This window comes from Bombus huntii, chromosome 18, assembly GCF_024542735.1.
Source record: "Bombus huntii isolate Logan2020A chromosome 18, iyBomHunt1.1, whole genome shotgun sequence".
In the NCBI taxonomy this organism is placed as follows: Eukaryota; Metazoa; Arthropoda; class Insecta; order Hymenoptera; family Apidae; genus Bombus; species Bombus huntii.
The window spans coordinates 5,536,424-5,556,311 of NC_066255.1; the positions used below are offsets into that span (position 1 = coordinate 5,536,424).

The 19,888-nt window shown below is 31.0% G+C and overlaps 1 protein-coding gene across 1 annotated transcript in view; it reads left to right on the top strand.

Moving 5' to 3' along the window:
* LOC126875523 (uncharacterized) overlaps nucleotides 1-19,888 on the top strand; it is a 422,308-nt gene that overhangs the window by 364,760 nt on the left and 37,660 nt on the right. Inside the window, exon 25 of the mRNA XM_050638500.1 lies at nucleotides 19,058-19,262. Within this exon, the coding sequence (XP_050494457.1) occupies nucleotides 19,058-19,262 (205 nt within the window). The remainder of the gene's footprint in view (nucleotides 1-19,057; nucleotides 19,263-19,888) is intronic.

Below are 19,888 nucleotides of genomic sequence, written 5' to 3' on the forward strand. Positions count from 1 at the left end.
GCTATTAAAAATTTTATATAAATAATAGAAATTTTAAAGATAGAAAAATTTTCTTTGACTTCATTTAAAAGTACACGTATTAGAAATTGTAAGGAAAGTATAACAGATTATGGTACGGACGTACATCAAGCAAATAAGGAAGCCTTTTCTATATGAAAAAAAGTGTAGTTCCTTTCGCTTCAAACAATTAATAACAAAATCGTAGAAGTTATTAGAAGTAATATTTTAAAAATAGCATAGCTGTTTGGGCCTTGTTAGAAACATTAAACGTTGCTGACACCATATTGTATTCCAAACATTACAATCTTTGAATCTATTTACAAATATTTTTAGTACTTTATATAAGCTCTCCTGATTACTATTCAATTAACGGTACCTCTGATACAATTAATTTCCAAAGTATTTAATATCGTGTACAGTACGATGCTATCGATTGTATCTTTATTTAATAATATACGGTGACTATGAAAAGTATTTCGACACAACTGTATTATATTTACATGCTAATTGATTGAGTTCAAATATATTAAATTTCGTATCATTTAGTAGAACTTTTGTATGATTAGAAAAATTCATTGGAGGAATAAGAATTCAATACTTTTTGTAACCATATATGTAGAAATATAGAAATTCATTATCCAATTTCTGTATTAATAATTCATTTTCAATTAACTTATCAATAATAAATTTTATAATAAAACGACATATACAGAATCAGTTTTAGAATTAAAAAAATAAAAGAAATGTTATAAAATGAAGCACTCGGGACATTCGAAAAAATACTAAATTTTTGCGTAATGCGAAAATTATGCAATTAAATATTAATTAAATAGATACTTATTTAATTCCCATTTAACTTCAGCTCGTTATTCTTTTTTAATTCGTTTTCATTAACAAGTAGGTAAATAACCTCATAATTTTTCCGGATGTTATCAAACCTCATAAATCAAAAGAAAATCTGACACAGTAACTACTTCTTTAGTATTATCAGAAAATAAACTCATTGATCGTCCATTTACCGATGAAAATATACATACAGTATGTATTAGTGATGTAGATTTTAATGAATTGCAATTATAAATTATAAAATATAGCAGCGCTCAAATAATTAATCACAGTCTTTTTGCACAATAATTTACGTTATAAATGAATTAAATACAGAAATATCGCATTCTTACGTGCATTCGCTCAATATACCGAAATACGTTAGAACGTAACGGAAGGAAGAAGAGCGAGACAATAACCCCGTCACACTGTGCAACACAGGAACAATCTACAATTCTTCACTTTTCTGTATTTAACCTTAATTTTTTTACTTTCTTTCTTGTCTCGGCGTCATAAAGCAGTATTGGCATATAAATACCTCCTTTTAATTTCCCATACAAATATGCATATTTTATGTCCACATGCCTAGCACACCAGTTAAATTCCGCCATTAACGCTAACGATATCTTTATTATAGAAAAATTTGCTATTGAGAAGTACGTTTTTGAATAATCAATTTCTTTCATCCGTGAGAATCTTTAGATAACTAATTTAATTTCATATCTTATAATTTTTGTTTCGGAGTCCGTCTGGCTTTTCATACCCACTTCGATCGATAGCTGTCCTGTTTTTTGGTAACTCCGTTATTTACTATGTATTTCTACTTTCCAAAGTGCCGAGTTCCTCCTGTATGACGTATTTCCATTTCTCTGCCTATGACGAGCCCACTGCTTCTGCTAAACTTTGCTGCTCTATTAACTACACAAAATTTGCTTTAATGTTGCTCTCCATTTTCTTACTCTCAATGTCGGTACCCTGCTGTCAGACCCTTTCGGATGCCCCGTTCGTACATACGAGTTCTCGATCATTTTTCTTGGCCTGCCTTACTTTCCTGGCTTCTTTAAGTATACTGTCTCCACTATTTCTGTATTTTCTTTGTTTTTTGTGACGTTTATTTCCTTCTGTGATAGTTTTCCTGTGGTATCCAATTTTTTCTCTGGCATCGCAATTATATTAAGGTTTTCGGTAGTTGATTTATACATTCATCGTTTGATCATGCCTTGATTAAATCTCCAACTTTAAGTATTTCTTTTATATATTCACTCGTATCCTATCTTTTCTTCGACGAACTTTACATATTTGACTGTAATCATATTTTGCATTGTAATTGACGGTATACTACACAAGCTAGCATATGCTGAGCAGCTATGTACTCGTAAATGCTGTATACTTGTCACTGCTTCGGCCCAAAACTTTTGAGATAAACAAGCTGACGTGACATTGATCTTGTTATGTCAGTATTCTATTAATTCTCTTTGCGACGCCATTTGTGACGTTTTCACATCAGACCTCTCGGGGTTCGTGTCTAGCTCTCTAAAATAAGTTTTTATATCCTCGTTGCAGAATGTATTGTCTGTCTTGAATCTTTTTACCTTTTTGTTCTATTCACATTTCGCTTTGGACATATAATCTCCGATATGCGTTTGTGCTTCATCTTTGGTCTTCATGCATTTAACAATCGTTTTTCGAGAAAAAACATCAGTAAGTGTATTATATTTATATTTTATTAAATATCTGCTTTCATCTAACGAGTTGACTGGTAAATGACCATAAATGCCGGAATGTATTAACTCACATACCTGGTTCGCCTGCCTTTCCTTCAATTTGTGAGATTTGTGAGCTTAATATTGACAGGGGTTTTCAACATTACGCTTTCCATGCACTTTGTTTTGAAATTGTACCATTTGGTTCTGCTCGGTCTGCTATCGAGTTCATTTCTGAGTTTAATTCATGAAAGTCTATGAACTACTCTTTTCTTTTGCACAGGGTGCATGTATCCACTATTTAAAAGCTTTTTGTCCCCTATGTCTACGATATTTAGCGATACTAGAAATTTATCATAATCCCTTTCTAGCTTGAATTCGTATATTTTTCTGTCTCTCTCTCTTTCTCTAATTTCGTGTGACTGTCTCTTGTCATATGCACGCTATCCTTACAGATGAAGCACATCGTCGATTTCATCTTGTCACTGCACAGTTATATTTCTTCGTAACCGCTCTTTTACTAATGTACAAAGCTTTTTTGGGTATTTCACCTTCAATTTCCTTCAGTTTCCTCTTGACATCCTCGTATTACATTCAATCAATAGCACTCTTTTTACTTCAACTGGAGCGAATCTACCGTCTTGTAAATGTGTTAATTGCATATTTAGGTTTTCGTAGCTATACGGAAAATCGGTTAATAAAGTATCTATATACTACGTTTTCATCGCTTATATTTTATCAAATATTATTCATCGCGGCTATTTTAATTCTGGTCAAATAAGCAGGCAGGTTTTTATTATTCTTCATTTTTAGATGATAAAACTCGTTCTTTAGTCGCATAATCCGTATTCTGGATTCTAGCTAGTGGACTTATTCTAATATACTCCACGTTTCATGTGCACTTAAATATTCTTCTATATGGACCTGTTGATTTGCCTCCACATTTAAGCCAATTCCAGTGGTCGTCTTATTTTCACTTGCGGTATCAACTACTCTGTGCACTTCTGTGACACTCGGATTCAATTAGATATCAGTCAAACCAAATCTAATAGTGCTTTGTCTTTCCGATACCACTTCATCTCGATTTTCTATGATCGATAATTATTGTTTGATAGTTTCGTCACCCAAATTTCAGTTTGGTTTTCTCCGTCCATTCCTGATGACAAACATTCCCTCTTTCCCATGGTCACAAGTCCCGTCTCTTCAACGCGACGTCTCTGGCTTCAAAACCTTCGTAGTGGGAGTTGAAGTACTTCATTACAATCTTTCTGTATAATAGATATATTAATATATTATAAATAATAAATAAATTAAATACAAAAATATCATTGAACTACCTGGATTCTCGTATGATGGTATACCGAACTACGTTAGAAAACTGAACTAACAAAGAAAGGGAGGGAAACAATAACGCTCTTATTATGCTTTTCGTATACAGGAATCATTTTCATAAAATAAATGTCATACATATATGTATTTCATTGAGTCGAAAGGAATGCAATTATTAATACGAATAATTTTACTAATAATCTTGTGCAAAAATTCAATTTGTATGTATGTTCATCGATTACTCAGGATTGGATCAAGCTATCGAAATAAAACTTTTTGCATCTTTTATAAATAGTCCATCGATCGGTCCCGTTTGCAAAATTTCTCCAATTTTTCCTTGTTATAGTTAACAATGACAATAGCTCGTTGTTATTAATTTCATTTACGCATGTTTAATGATTGCTCTGCAATTGTTAGACTGATGATCATCTCGAGATGATTTCAAAGATGATCTGAGCGAAGGGTTTGAAATTCCGTTTCCCAATATAGGCTTCAATTTATGCTTCCCTAAGAGGAAATATTATTCTACGGTTTCGTTTTTGAGATAAGTCTACTTTTACTGCGAAATGATATGTGACACACTGTTAAGTTATATAAATATACTTTTTTATCATTATTTGAGATACAATATCTGTGGCGAAGCACAGTTGATTGATTCCTTATTCGCATGCGGGGTTTCGCAATATTTCATTCATTAGTCATAATTAAAATTGAAATAAATAATAAATAGAGAGAAATAAATTATGGCATTATCAATGACAATGAAAAATATTTTACGTTGGTCGTGTAATATTGATCATTTGATACTAAAAAATGTAAAATAAAAGATTTTCCCTCAAAACAAATATCAACTTCGAAAAACGCTAAAAAGTATGAAATAATTTCTATTTTATTTGTATTTTAGTTAGACACATATACAATAACGGCTAGCTCACTTATTTACTTACTAAAGAGCATACTAAGAATATTGCAACCTTCTCGAAAATTTGAATAATGTAAATATAAATAAGTTGAAAATTGTTAGTGTACTAGAACCATTTTACGGCACTTTGCGCCGCTTTTGAGAAGGTTACGATATATTTATTTATATTAACCGTTGTTGCATATGTGTCTAACTAAAATACAAATAAAATAGAAATTATTTCATACCCTTTAGCGTTTTTCGAAGTCGATAATATCTTCTTTGAAAAGTACCTTTTATCCTATATGAGTTTTGATTTAGAAAGTATGTTATGCAAATTGTTGGTAACATAAATTTAATTTTGACTAAGGTGTTCTTAGTTCATCCTTCATACTAACCAAACAATTTTTAAGCCATAAATTATTTTGATATCTATATTTAAGAATTTTTTAACTTTAGAATTGGTAATTCTTATTATACTTGTAATTTACAAATTATAATTGTTGGGAAAATGCATTGAATTAGTGTAGAAATTACTTTGATTAACTATATAGTTTTTTGAAGAAACTACTTGTGTTTAACATTTTATTTGGAAAATGGCATTCCATATGTACCAACTTAATACGAATACATGTAGTAAAAGTAAAATTCAAATGATATAAATACAATTAAATTACTATAAGTATTAAGTTGTCCCGAATGTTTCTTTCGTTTTATAAGGAAATAACAGATACACAACATTTTTTGCTTTATATTATTTTGTGGAATTATGTATGACCCATCTTGTAGTAATAGAACAACGAAAAATTTTAGAAAAACGAAAGAAATTGTTGGGACAATCTAATATAATAAAAGTAATACAAAATGCCTGAAGAATCAAATTTCTACCAATTTCATAGAAATTCGTAAGCGTATAATCTTGTCATACCCTCGAAAAAATCCTCTACAATTAAACAGTGCATACTTTTTGTAGCATTTTTATTCGCAAATGTAAGGTGACAATGTGCAAATATCCTTAACGAACAGTGTTATGTTCGAACACTGAAAGACTTCTCGAAAAAAAGTGAAAATGTCAAATGCAAACTTACCACGCGTCGACGACCTAGAGAAGAGTCCTCAATGGACCATTCTCACCAATGAAATAAATGATCTGGAACAACTATGTCGCTTGAATAACCATCGTCATCCTAGACGGCAACCATTGAGATATAATTATTATCGATATTCGATGCCTCAGATGCAAAAAGCAACATCTGTTTGGATAGAACCTAGTAACGAATTGAACGAAGATTTTCAAGGAAACAATGAATTTTCAAAATATAATACTGGAGAGACATATCGATGGAACTGGAGACCGAAGACAGAATTCGAAAGAACTTATTTTTTCTATGATTACGATCAAGGGAATCTTCAGCATGACACGCAGGAAGATTATACTTCTCTTCATTGTAATAAAACTTTAAGTCAAAATGTAAATACTCAAGAATCCGATGAATATCAGACATGTCATAGTTCGTTGCTTCGATCAGATCGATCCCAAAACTCTTTCAACGAGGGCAGCTTCGCACAGATTTACAATAGGATCTACGACAACGAGCCTGCTTATAGTGGAACCAGAGAAAGACTGCACGAGATCTTCGAGCGCAACAGATACTTGAGAAGAAAGTTCTTCTCCAGCACACCAGACGACGATGCGACCAATTATATTAGTGACTTTCCCAAGGAACTTGAGAACAAAAATCCCAGCTCGACATTGAAATATAACGGATTCGGAAGTACAGAAACTATCACCAGTCAGAGCAATCAGTCATCCTTAAGTAGCAACGACAGGAAATCTAGGTGTCAATCGAACGTCACCACTCTTGAGGTCGAGGAAGATATTTGCAATAGCGAGTTCTCTCACAAGACCAGTTGTTCGAAGAGTTCGGTAAACGTGGATCATATGGAAGATGGACGCATTATGTCGACCACGACAAATGGAAAATTGTTAGTGAACATTGAATCAGGAAATGAGGTATGTCGAGTGAACGAATCTACGGGCTTACATAATGCAGTTTCTATGAAAAATTCTACTCTAAATAACAGTTTAGTACCTAGCCAAAAATTCAATTCTATGGATAATTCCAAGTATGATTTAGATGATGTTAAACAATGTGATAAAGTTAGTCAATACGAATCAAATGCATGGACGTGTTATCAACATAACTTGGAATATAAGAACGAGAGTAAATATCAAAATGAAGAAGGTAAAATTAGTGGTAGTAATGAAAAACTTGATCAACTTTCGAATTCTCAAACCAATATCAAGTATACGACAAAGGATATACTTCAACAGCGGCAAGAAACAAACAAAACTAATAAATCTGAGAAATACGAGTCCTTGAGCAAAAATCAAAATAAAGATGTGTATATTTCAAATCTAAAGGAACAAGAAGTAAATATAGAACCTGAAGATTCCAAATATTCGTATCGATTACAGGACAATTACAAATTAGTAGACAATATCGTAGGATCGGACTTGTCCATTTCTGAGACCAACAGATCGAATGGAACGCCATTTAATAAAGACAAAACTTGGATGAAAGATAAATTCACTTCACGAGCGACAAATAGATGGGATTCTTTACAAAATCTTTGCATATCCCTACCAAATTTATCTTTTTACGAAAAAATGTCGAATTCTTCGGATAATAATTTTACGAATAATTTAGCAACAAATGTATCCCTTCAATGTGATTCGAAGTCAGGAACAAAATCTGAATTATTAATGAACATCCCAAACGAACAAGGCAGACAAGAAAACAAAAAGACTCGCAGATATTTCGCGTCACAGGTCGATCTACCAAATAGTTGCAGAGAACCAACGAGCTTAACTTTACGAAGAGTGAAAATAGCAAAAGTGCCACCTCCTTTGGACTTGTTCAGAGTGAACGAAAAGTACGAAGAAATAGAAGCTTTTGAGAGGAAACAGTTGAACACGATGAACGCGTCTCCCGTTCGAAATTACGATCGCCCTATAGAAGGTCAGACGACTAACATTCAGGACGAATGTTCCCACGATGACAATCGACGAGACATAATCTGTAAGCAAAAGAAATCTCAAAAAACTTCCTGTCTTGACGAATGGCGGGTGGTAGCTGTGTCTGAAAGTGGAAATTATCCTCGGAGATGTAATTTGGAACAATCTCATCGGACGAAGGAGCATTCAGCGAACCAACAAGATTTACATAAATCCTACGAGGATTTAACTATGACGAAGGATCTACAATCGCCACAATTGATGTCTAATTACAAGAACTCGACAAGCGATCTACGAACAAGTGGTTCCAAGACAAATTTTGAGCAAAGTTCACAGGTGGCTGAGCTCGAGACGTCTCAAGGAAGAAGTTGCGGGGCCTCTTTGTTCGATCATATGAATTTGATCAGCGGACCACAAGCTAGGAGCGGAAGCACGCTTCCCTCGGTTTACGGGCCGATTCCGTACAGTCAGTAAACATGCGCATAATTTTTCTGAAGTAATTCTTTTTCTGCTATAAATATCCGGGGTACCGTTAGGATCGTCTTCTGCGCGTCTCTTCTTTTCGCTCTCTTCTTCTTCTCTCCCTTCCTGCCTTTCTTGTCGTTACTAAACGTTTGGATATTTCTCGATCGTAAGTATATCCACTTGTGATAATGAAGATGTAATATCTAAGGAGAGGAAAGTGATGCTTTAATGATGATAAACATGGAGATTTTAGCCGTATAGGATACTAAAGCAAGAGTGGGAAATTATCCTTTTCTTCGTGTTTTATTGAGGATTTCAATTGTATATGATATTAAAACAGGAATGGGACAGAGGAAGATAGAGGAAGATATCACTCGTTTGCAACGAAGATGAATACATCCGGTTACGTATTCAGTTTAACTACAATAGGGAAAGTAAATATATTTGTACGATATTCTGGTTGGTTTAAGAGTGAAATTTTTATTTGTTCGTTGATATCAATTTAAAGCGTTTGTGGACGATTTTAAGAATACTTTTCGCGATAGAAAAGGATATTATGATTGGATTGGATGATTGGAGGATATTATGATATCATCTTAAATAATATAACAAATATTGGTATACATATATGTATATAGTAATTGGTATTGTAATATAATATTAATACAATATTAATATAACATATAATGTGAGGAAATGGTATTAAGGTTCTGGAACCCTTTTCTTGAAGTTTTGGTATATTTTAAAATATGAGAACATATTAATTAACACATTCACAGATAGTAATTTTATAGAAATTCTAATGTAGAAATTTATATGTTTTTTTAATTAAAGCAAGGTTAAGAAATTGAAGAATGCGTGCGCGTGTTTTCTTGCTATCACTAATTCAAATAAATACAAGACATTCTCTTTTTCTCCGTTGATAATTGGCGTAGCTAAACTCTCCTGTACAATAATTTATCAACTAATAATATAAACGAATCAAAAAGTTGGAAATTATAGGTTATAGACTCTTTCTTAATAAGTTTATAATTTTAGTTGAAATAGGTTGATCAGACGATGTTAATTTATAAAATTTACTTTGAGAATTTTATTCGTTTCACTACAAACAGATATGATTTGTAAAATTTCACTAATAATACTGGTTACATTGTGTTCTGGCTATACCTTTGTTATGAGGAAACGTACTGTTACGTCAACGGCCGTTAACATATTACGATAAGATAATTTAAAACAAGATAAAATTATATGGTTTAGCATAAATATCATTATTGTGAATATTGAAACTGAATCAAATTACAAAAAATATGTTTCTTTGTACTCTTTATCATATTGAATGATATGTCATGTTTGATACTACTTTTTAGATTTCCTACAAATAATTATTCGGTTAAACTAAATTTAAATGATTAAATGGGCGAATCATTCATCTTGTCGTTGTTTCGTTTCTTCTCGTATATAAAATTCGATATTTAATAGGCCATGCAGCGTCATTACTGTTATTCGTTTTTTGCAAATTTAATACCTTAATTCATTCAAGAAAGTTATTCACTGTATTCGTTAAAGATAGATGTATTATATATATAGTGTATTTTGTTTCAACACAGTTCAGGAAATAAATGTAATCATGATGGTGAAATATCTTATAGCGGGTCAGAGATTCATCAGACCGAAACGCATTGGTCGTTTACACATAATTTGTACCACAAGTTTTCCCACCTTTTCTCTCTTAAATCTGCACGTCAAATTTTGCTGTTCATTTAATTGCGAACAATTAAGCAACAATTATTTTCTTTTTCTATGTTATATTAAACTAACTATTAATGTTATATCTATATTAAACTTAAATGTATATATATAATTATTTAATAACTTTACTTTAATAATACTTAAATTAATAATACTTAAATATATATATATATATATATATATATATATATATATATATATATATTATATATATATATATACATATATATATACATACATTTAAGTTTAATATAGTTTTTAAATATCAATTTAAATTGAAATAAAGTATTATTGAATTTGACGTTTCCATTATACAACACGTTAATGTGTATGTGGGTGTATTTGGATGTGTCACTTTGGGAATGGATATTGTAATAAAAAGCTAAAAATATTTTTAGTTACAATTTAAAAATCCATTTGTCTATTTTCAAGTTTTTAATGATATTTAAAAAAACTTTAAACGGAAAATGGTTCATTGTCATTTTGGGTTTATAATGTAAACATAGTATAAAATTTAAAATTCTAGTTGTAGAATATGTAAAAAATGTCATGTAAGGTACTTTGCGTAAAAAATATTTTATTCATTGTTTTCATTGATTGTAACAGATTTAATTTCAGTTTGATTCTCAGTCAAAAAAGAGTAATAATAATATCGAAGGTTATATAACTATTATTTAATAATTAACGGTAAAGTTAGGGGTTTTTGATATGTACTTAAATGTACTACACCTAATTAATTCGAATTAATTATTTACATTATACTAGTTAGATAATGAAAATAAAAAAGTATATAATATATAATCATGTTTTTGTTTCAATAAAGACAATATAGTTATGTATGATGCGTTATTTCTGGGTTACGAAATTGTTCGTACAGCTGACCCAGTGTTGTTAATCGCATCAGTAGCCGAAGGATTTAAGCGGGGGGACGAACCGACGTATAGCTAACGTCGAGAGCTCCAAAATGTTGGTTATTGTGGGCAAACCGACGTGTCGTGATACGGTGTATGGTTAACATCGTGAGCCGCAGAAAACGTTATGAGTCTGCTTCGTAACATTATTAACAAATACGCGATACGCCTGGAGCAGATATAATGTTGAAGGTTTTTTGAATTAGGACCACAAGGAATTAAATGAGATTGACATGATTAAAGCCTCAATTTCAAAAGTTCTTCGGCATCAAATTTTTTAGCTTATGAGGAAAATTGAAGACTGCAAAAGAAGACTTCGATAAGACACATTTCTTGTCTTTTCTGGGGAAGCAGTTTTAAAATTCAGTACATTGTTATGTTCAATACTAACGTTATTAAAGCTGTCTTCTGATTTGATTTTAGAGTTAAATATGTGTCCCTTTATCTTCTTTAAGATCTTCAAAATATTATCCTTCATGATGTTAGAATATTAAAGATATTAAAATATTGTTTCTTTTAACTCTTTCCAATCATAATTTCTGAAGGTATTGGACTCCCTAAAGTCGCAATGCCGGGCAATATCTGGGCTTTGACCCGAAAAAGTTAATAATTGTATCCTTAGCTTCCACAAAACTTTGTCAACTTGAGCTATTTTTATGAAAATCTTACATTTTTGAACCTAACAGATCGTCTTCATCCTCAATTACGTTATATTACATTCAGTTTAATTATAGAACGACATTACAATCAGAAAATCAACAAATACATTGTTTTTTTCTACGATTTTCAACTATTTTTTTATTAATTATTATTAATGGACATAGCTTTATTTCGGGTAATTTTATGAAGAAGACATAATGCATTAAAAGTTAAGTGTCCCCTTTTACTGAAAACAGTTAGATCGATCATTTAATTAATTAATAACTCGTTAAAGTACAATGTCATGTAACATTAAGCGCTGGAAATGAATGCGAATGTTGAACATTGAGTGTGGAACTGTTAATAACAACATTGTAAAGAATCATTAATGAAATAGAAAACAATATAGAGATATTAAATATCTTCGAAGCATCAGAACTGCATTAGTTGGTATTTTAATCCAGTTAGCACTTATATATAACTATAGTTAGCATGTGCCTCGCAATTCGCAATAGTCTAAACGTTGACTCGTATTAGTACACGCACGCGCAATCTGTGATTCTCTCGTGTTCACCAAATCTAGCCTACAGTTGCATTCGCTTTATCAGTTGTGTGATCTCGCTGACCCTTACGGATATACGCGCGTCGTGCATATAGTACTTTCGCCTCCAATTCGTAAATAAATTTTCGCAACCCTTTGAACAAAGGTGTCCATTGTAGTAAACGCTTAAGAAGCAGACTCAGGGATGAGTCTAGGTAGTTGACACGTCACTCATTTGCATCGATTGCTTACGCTTTGATGTAATATCACAGTAACTGTTTCTTATTTCATCCTGTATACAGACAACATTTTTGTATTACTTCTAGTTTATGACCTTTCTTTCTTTCCTTTTTTGAGGTTAGGAAATCTGCATTACCTTCATATATTCTTGAATATGTAGTAATAAAGTATTTCGTGAAAAAAGGGATTTATTGTGTGTGTATGTGGTCAGTCTACTAAAAGTGATATTTGTTGAAAGATTTTTTTAATTCGTTGTTTACAGTCGCATCAGAATCACAAATTAAATTTTATCGTATTTAGAAAAAATTGATCTATCAACGAAATTCTAATACTTATAATATTTGACTAGAATTTATTAAGTTATACTTAATTGTTTAATATAAAATGAAGAAATTTATTGTGTCTTTTGTTTATTAAAAATTACTGGAAATATATGGTTTATCTGAGTAAAGATTAATAAATATTAATTCAAAATATGTATATTCATAGTCTGATCTGACATAAAGTGAAACATTGACGTTCTACTTAGTCATTGCGCATGAGAGATAGCATAGTTATCATTCGTATTTGAATATTCTGCTAGAAGATTCCTACTTTATGAAATAAAAAATTATTATTATTATATAAATATGAACGACGGATTACCTAACTTTACATTATCCTAAATGCGTGAAGCTTCGCGGAAAATAGAAATTCCAATGAATATATTCAAGTGTGCATTATGTTTTTCTCTCATATTCTCCCATAGTGACGTTAATAACTTCGTAATTGATGTGAATTGATGTAAAAAAAGAAGAGCTCCATATGCCAGCTAAAATTCAGCAAATTTTCCTGTCTTCTATATTATGGGAACAAAGTCCAAAGTTTTGTAAAAAAAAAATATTTTTTCTGTTGATTAATTCGGAATGGTTAATTTCTATGTTTAATTTCTAAGTAGGAACAGTATTTTTTACATTTAAATTATTCTCTTCCAATTTGATCAAATAGAGAGCAGAACTTTAGATCAATAATTGCTAGAAATGTTAGCCAATATATGATGCAAGTTGTTATTAGTCTAATAGAAATCGCAATTTATTTTCGAACAATTTAATACTTCTTCCCGATGTCGATTTTCCTTCAAATTTTCTTCTCTAAATAATTACAGTTTTCTTTGTGCGAACTAAGAAGTCGTATAACTCTCTGTTGTAGGAACTAAACGTGTCATGACCTCAATGTGAGTTAAACCACTATCCTTCTTTCGCATACAAAGCCGGTCTTTAGCCGTTGTATGTTCTGCATGCCCTAAGAATTTCGAGAGAATCGAATCCAAAAACGTTCATGAATGTCTATTGATTCTGAGACACTGTTTGTACGAGACATATGTGTGTCAGCAAAGATCAGAAACCAAAATGAGATGTATAAAATAGAATTTTTGTATTTTTCCACAAAAGCCCCATTTTTTGTATTCAGACGCGTTAATATATGTAGATATAATAAACAATATAGATGATACTTAATGGTAAAAAGATAATCTGTATATTTTAAATTGCTCCGCACAGATATTCTTCGCCGTTCATTATATACGGAGTTTTATATACCAAGTCATAATTTCTTCTTACACCCATCTTATATTTTGGATTTATATTTTTATCTCTTTATTCATTTACATTCTTACGCATATATATGTCTTCATATGCTTATGTTTTTATACTTATATTTATATGCCTTTATACATTTATGTTTATAAGCTGTAGAAATTCTTACTTTATGAAGCCACTGAACACTTATGCTGTTGCTATTCGTTGGCAGTTGCCTGTAACGGTCAGAAACTTAAAAGCTTGTCCTTCTGTTTAATTTTCTATTCCTGCAGTATGTATTGATCGAGTCAGGACGCTTCATAAAGGTTTATTGCTTGTTATGTAAGAACCGCGGAATTCTCGTGCAGGCCTTTACGGGTTGCACCGTGTGTGGTAACGTTTGGTATTCATACCAAACACGTCAGTTTATATACAGTGTTGCTATTTATATACTCAGAGGTAGGGTCACAATAGTTATTATTTTATTGAATGGATAAATCTATCACACCGTTGTGAGCCAAAAAAACTAGGGATAAAAACAGAAAAGCATCTTAAGCCTATCGATTAAATCTAGGATTATCTAACTAGGATTATCTTCTAGTTAATATTTCTTAGAACTAATCTGCATCTGCATATGGATGGCGAGCACGGACTCACGTTGTCATTTTCAAATGACAGTCCATTTCAAATAAATCTCACAGTTTTTTCGTACTGACACAATGATCCTTGTTAATCTTTCATTTTACTGGCAAATGATCTTTCTGGTGAAAAATAATCTTTGCTCCTACGTTCTTTCGAGCCCAGGGCCTCGGACATTCTGTGATCCTTTCGTCCTAGGATCTCAAACATAAGTAATAGAGGATTGAAGTCTAATATCTAGCTAGAATCAGAATTTTTAATTATACGAATTTTAAGAAAAATAATTCTTCGTTGAATTCATGAATTTATACAAGTTGAAAGATTAAAGATTAAAAGATTAAAATCATTGCACGTACTTCAATGATGACTAATTTAAGCGAAAATACCCTACTATTAACATAATATATGTAAATGAAACTATTACATTACTAATATTAAAGAATAACATATTTTATACAAAAATACGATAGTTATTCTAATATAAAGGATTATTCCAATATATACATATATTGTAATGTACATAATATATCCAGGAGGCACGCGGTGGGAAAGTTAGAAAACTAGCGTCGTTTTGATTTAATAAATTCTGTAATATATGATAACATCTGATACAAGCGAAATAGTATATAGGAAGTGAAGTTAAAAGACTACATACATATAGATAAATACATAATGTATCTGTAATGGTAATTATGGTAATGGCGAGAGTTGTAATGTAAATATTCACCCAGTTAATGTAATGTTTCGTATTTCAACATTTCCCTATTCTTCGAATAGTAACATACAAAATAATTATTACAATCGTAATCATATCAAATTATAGCGGGTAAGTTCTTCATATGTTTATGTCAAATATATTTGAAAAATTATAGAATTATCGTTGTGTGGGAATAAAGACCATTATCATTATGTTCGCTGTATGGAGCAATATTTTAATCTTTGTCAAAAAAATAAAATTGTTTCTACATTTGAGTTTTTAAATATAGAAAGATGTCCAATAACTTTGTGAAGTTGTTATTGTGATTTTATTTGTGCATTATATCATGATAATCAAGTATATTAAATTGAAGGATTGAGTTACGGGTTTGTCTACTCGCTTACAAGTACTTAGCGTGGATTTCAGTCTAGTATTTATCATAAAATAGCATTCATTTCGTTCGTTTTCCCACTTTAGTTTTTAGAACACAACGTGATAAGTTTCTTCTAGATGATGTCGCTTGAACTTAAACGAAGAATCTTGTCAAAACTTCAGCATTGTTGCATTAAAGAGTTCATACAAGCAGTATAATGGTACTATAGACTGAACGCATTAAGCATGGGTCTTTGTTCTAAAAATACTTAACATCAACCTATGAAGAACTTGATCACCCGAAGAGGGAAATTTCAAAATACTTATATACCTAAATAATTAGGTGAGTATTACAGATAGCAATGTTTCACAACCTCCCCCACCGCGCGCTGGGTAAATAATTATACACTTTATAATCCTCAAAAGGTATAAGGACATAAAGGAAATTTTCGTTGGTAATAAGGTTCAAAATCGACCAATTTCTACTGAATTCCTTTCTGATTAATTTATCTCTAACTAAATAAAAAAATTGCCAATAAATTGAAACGTATAAAATTTGTCTATGCTATAATGGCTTAATAACTGTAAAATTACGTATGATTATTTCTCACTAAAATATTTAAATCTTATATTTCGTAACGCAACGCCACGAAAGAAGAGACGCCTATCTGCATATCGTTAGTAGAATGTTAATCTATCTGTACATCAATATATTTTAATTATTTAAGCATCATTCACGGTCCTTGCTTTTAAAAAAAAGGTTGGAATTTTTCGGTCTTCACCAATCTGGAAACCCAATTTTTTAAGTCGAATTTTATACGTACTTGAAGTACTTATTGAATATAGAGTACGACTACACCAATTTTGAGTTTAGGAATCTTCGCGCGTAAAAATCATTATACAAAAAACATTGCAAATTTCGACGTATGTAAACTATATAGTTTACATAGATTTGGGTCAGGTGTCATTTTATTCGGCTGCCGTGAAGCAACGCACTGCTTATACTAGCTTATACTACAAGCAACTATACTAGCGCACATGCTGCTACGAACGCATAATTATAGACATAATTCAAAACACATTGAATGGTTTATTAGAACTCTATTCAATAAGTACTTCAAATATGTATAAAAATTGACCCAAAAAGTTGGGTTCCTAGAGATGAAGATGAGGCTAAAAAGAAATCAAATTTTCAGTTTTTCAATTTTTAATTTTAATTACGACTATTAATGTTTGTAATTTACATTTGTATAGTACACAATATGATTAATGGCAATATGAATAATGCTTTTAGAAATAACAATATTATAATGATATAGTCAAACGAAACTTTATTACATGAATTAATTTTCAAATTCATCTTCCTTATCGTCTAGAGTTTAAAGCACCTAATACGAACAAGGAAAAGTCAAAATCGTTGGGTCATCGATTTTGATAAAATTTTTTCTAACAAGTCTGAAGAAAAAGTTAAGCCGTTTTTGTCAATACTCATTATTTGTGAAGATATTTTTATATTTAATTCATTGATATTTAGAAATATAAGATAATGTAATCATATCGCAACAGCTGTGGTTTTAAAGGTTAGAATCGTGAACTACTTCATCACAACTACTTCAAATTCCTCCCGATCAATAATTTTTTTCTATTTTTAGATTTTCTTTTTTTTAATTGTTTTCATGAATATATTTATATATTTTTATACATTTTTTTTATTTTTTGATATCTCTCTTTTTTCTCCTTTTTCAATTTATCGTAATTGTGTCAGATTATTCGAAGTCGTTTTATAATTTTCCATTAGCTCTTTCTTGCATCAAATCACGTTTTTGTTTATACAATAGAGTGCATACATGAAATTATAAAAATTAAAAAGCGGACTTACTATATCTTATTTCTATAATTCTTTTAGTTATTAAAAGCATTTCATGGTATGACAAATAAAAGTTATTTAGCAAGAAATGCATTCTCTATACCTTGATTTCTCATAATAATCTACTACTTCCTTTTGTTCCATGTAATAGATATAAAATACTTGTACTACGTAATAATAAAATATAATGTATTTTAAAATATAAAAGTAATTAAAGTGATTAAATTATTAGCAAGATAATTGATACTTCTTTGACCATAACTTTACAATACTTATAATATATACATGATATATATATACATATATTCACAATATGCATATACAATATATTATTAATGGCTATTAATGACTAGAATGTCATACGTGTACATAAAGGATATATGTATGTATACTGTCATATATAACAGGTTAATGGTCATAATTTACGCGTTAATTCCATATGTCCTTATGATATATGTATACCAATACACGAAGTAGACATTTCATTAGCGACGGCGTATGTTTCAATTTAATATTAGTCAAGGAAGAATGATATCGTTGGCTTAATATTCCATTTGATTGATTTCGAGCATGATAACAACGTACACTTTAGATTTGGGTGATATCTATTTTGTCACATTTCTTAACACATTCCATGTAATGCCATTAAATGTAATGATTGTCATTTTTTGTCTAGATTTCGAAGAATTTGATTCGAATCCGTTGCATAATATTGAACATTAAAGATTATTTAAAACTTGACACTAAACATACATATGTATACATTTAGGGAAATTTAACTTTCATTATATAAACGATAAACTCAGTAGTATTTAAAGATAATACAGTAATCATAATTTAAAAAAAATGGTAATTTAAAAAAAAAAAGTCATAGAATTGTATTATTAAGTTAGAATTATAACTCAGTTTTCCAAATTGTCGGATAGGTATGTACAGGAAAAAATCAATTTTACATTTCGAAGGATTCAGTGATCGTGAATTTAAAGTTCTCTAATCTATCACTTCTAAAACAGTTACTATGTAAAATATTTGTAAATCTTCTTTTCAATAGCTAACCGTCATCATCTAACCAGAAATTTCTATAACCATTAAGTTAAAAATTAATGATAAAAATCAATTTCAGTGAAACTAGTTTTAATTCTTGCAAAAACTATGATATATATAAATGATATATATCATTTATTTGTAATAAAAATTAAACAACACGTAAAAAGATGGGGGATTTATAAATATATGATTTTTTAATATATTTTTTCCACGTTCTATAGTCACCTAATATGTGATGCTAATAGCCTAATATGATTTTGTAAATAAAAAGAGCTGAATCAACAATTGAAATAAATAATATCTTCAAACAAATAATTCGACAAATAATAAAGTACTAAGAAAATCAATTGATAAATAAATGTTCTGAACAATCTGTTCATTGAAATACAATAAATCCTTAATTTCGATTCTTTGTGCCTAATATTCTCCTACATAGAGTATAGTACATAATCGAAAGCATAAGTAACCGATTAATAACATTAAACGAAAGAATACGTACTCGAATTAAAAAGAAACGAATGATATCGAGGCATAATAACAAACGCTCTCTATTCTAGAATCACCGAGGCGTTATGTGGAGGGTGAGGTGACAATTCACTATCGTTCACCAGTGCGTACAGAGGCAAAAGAACCATTGAGCGAAGAAGAGCTCGCTCGTCGAAGCGCGGAAAATATGCGACGCGTTTATGAAGAAGAACGTCGTCGCAAATATCTTCAGGAATTACACGATATCAATTCACGACGACACACTGACAACTTTATGTAAGTTTTACTATTCTATTTCCTTTTTTCTTTTAATTTATACATACTTCACAATGTCACCAAGGAAGTATACGATTTTGAAGAGTTGTGTTTTGCTTGCAGAGCGTTAGTATTTTTTCGAACAAAAGAGATAGTGTTCATGTGAACAATATTTCTTATTCAATTTGTGCTTTGAGTATATGGTATATGTATATATATATATATATATATATGTAGTATCGTGGACGAAAGGCCTAAGAAATATCGGGCGAACTATGAACAATGTCGCGAGAGCCGAGGCGCCGTCGGGCCCATCAATGTGTCATCGGTCTTTTCAAGTGCATAGTTTCGTGGAAAAGACCTACGTGACCCTGGCCACGAGCGTCTGCAAAACACGTGTGCGTTGGGCCTAGGAAAAAGACAACAGAATGCGGCAACGACGAGAGCGTTAGTCGAAAAGCAGCGTGCGAGCGGAAAAGCAGCGTGCGAGTCGAGAAGCAGAGTGCGAGCTGAGCGGAGACAGAGGTTGCGAGTGGCGTTGCCGAGAGAGTGTGGATTGCGTTGTTTTCTGTGCGTTTGGCGTGAATAGTTCAGGTTGAACAACAATCGTCTTTTTCTGTCTGATTAACATCTCTATTGTCCACTCT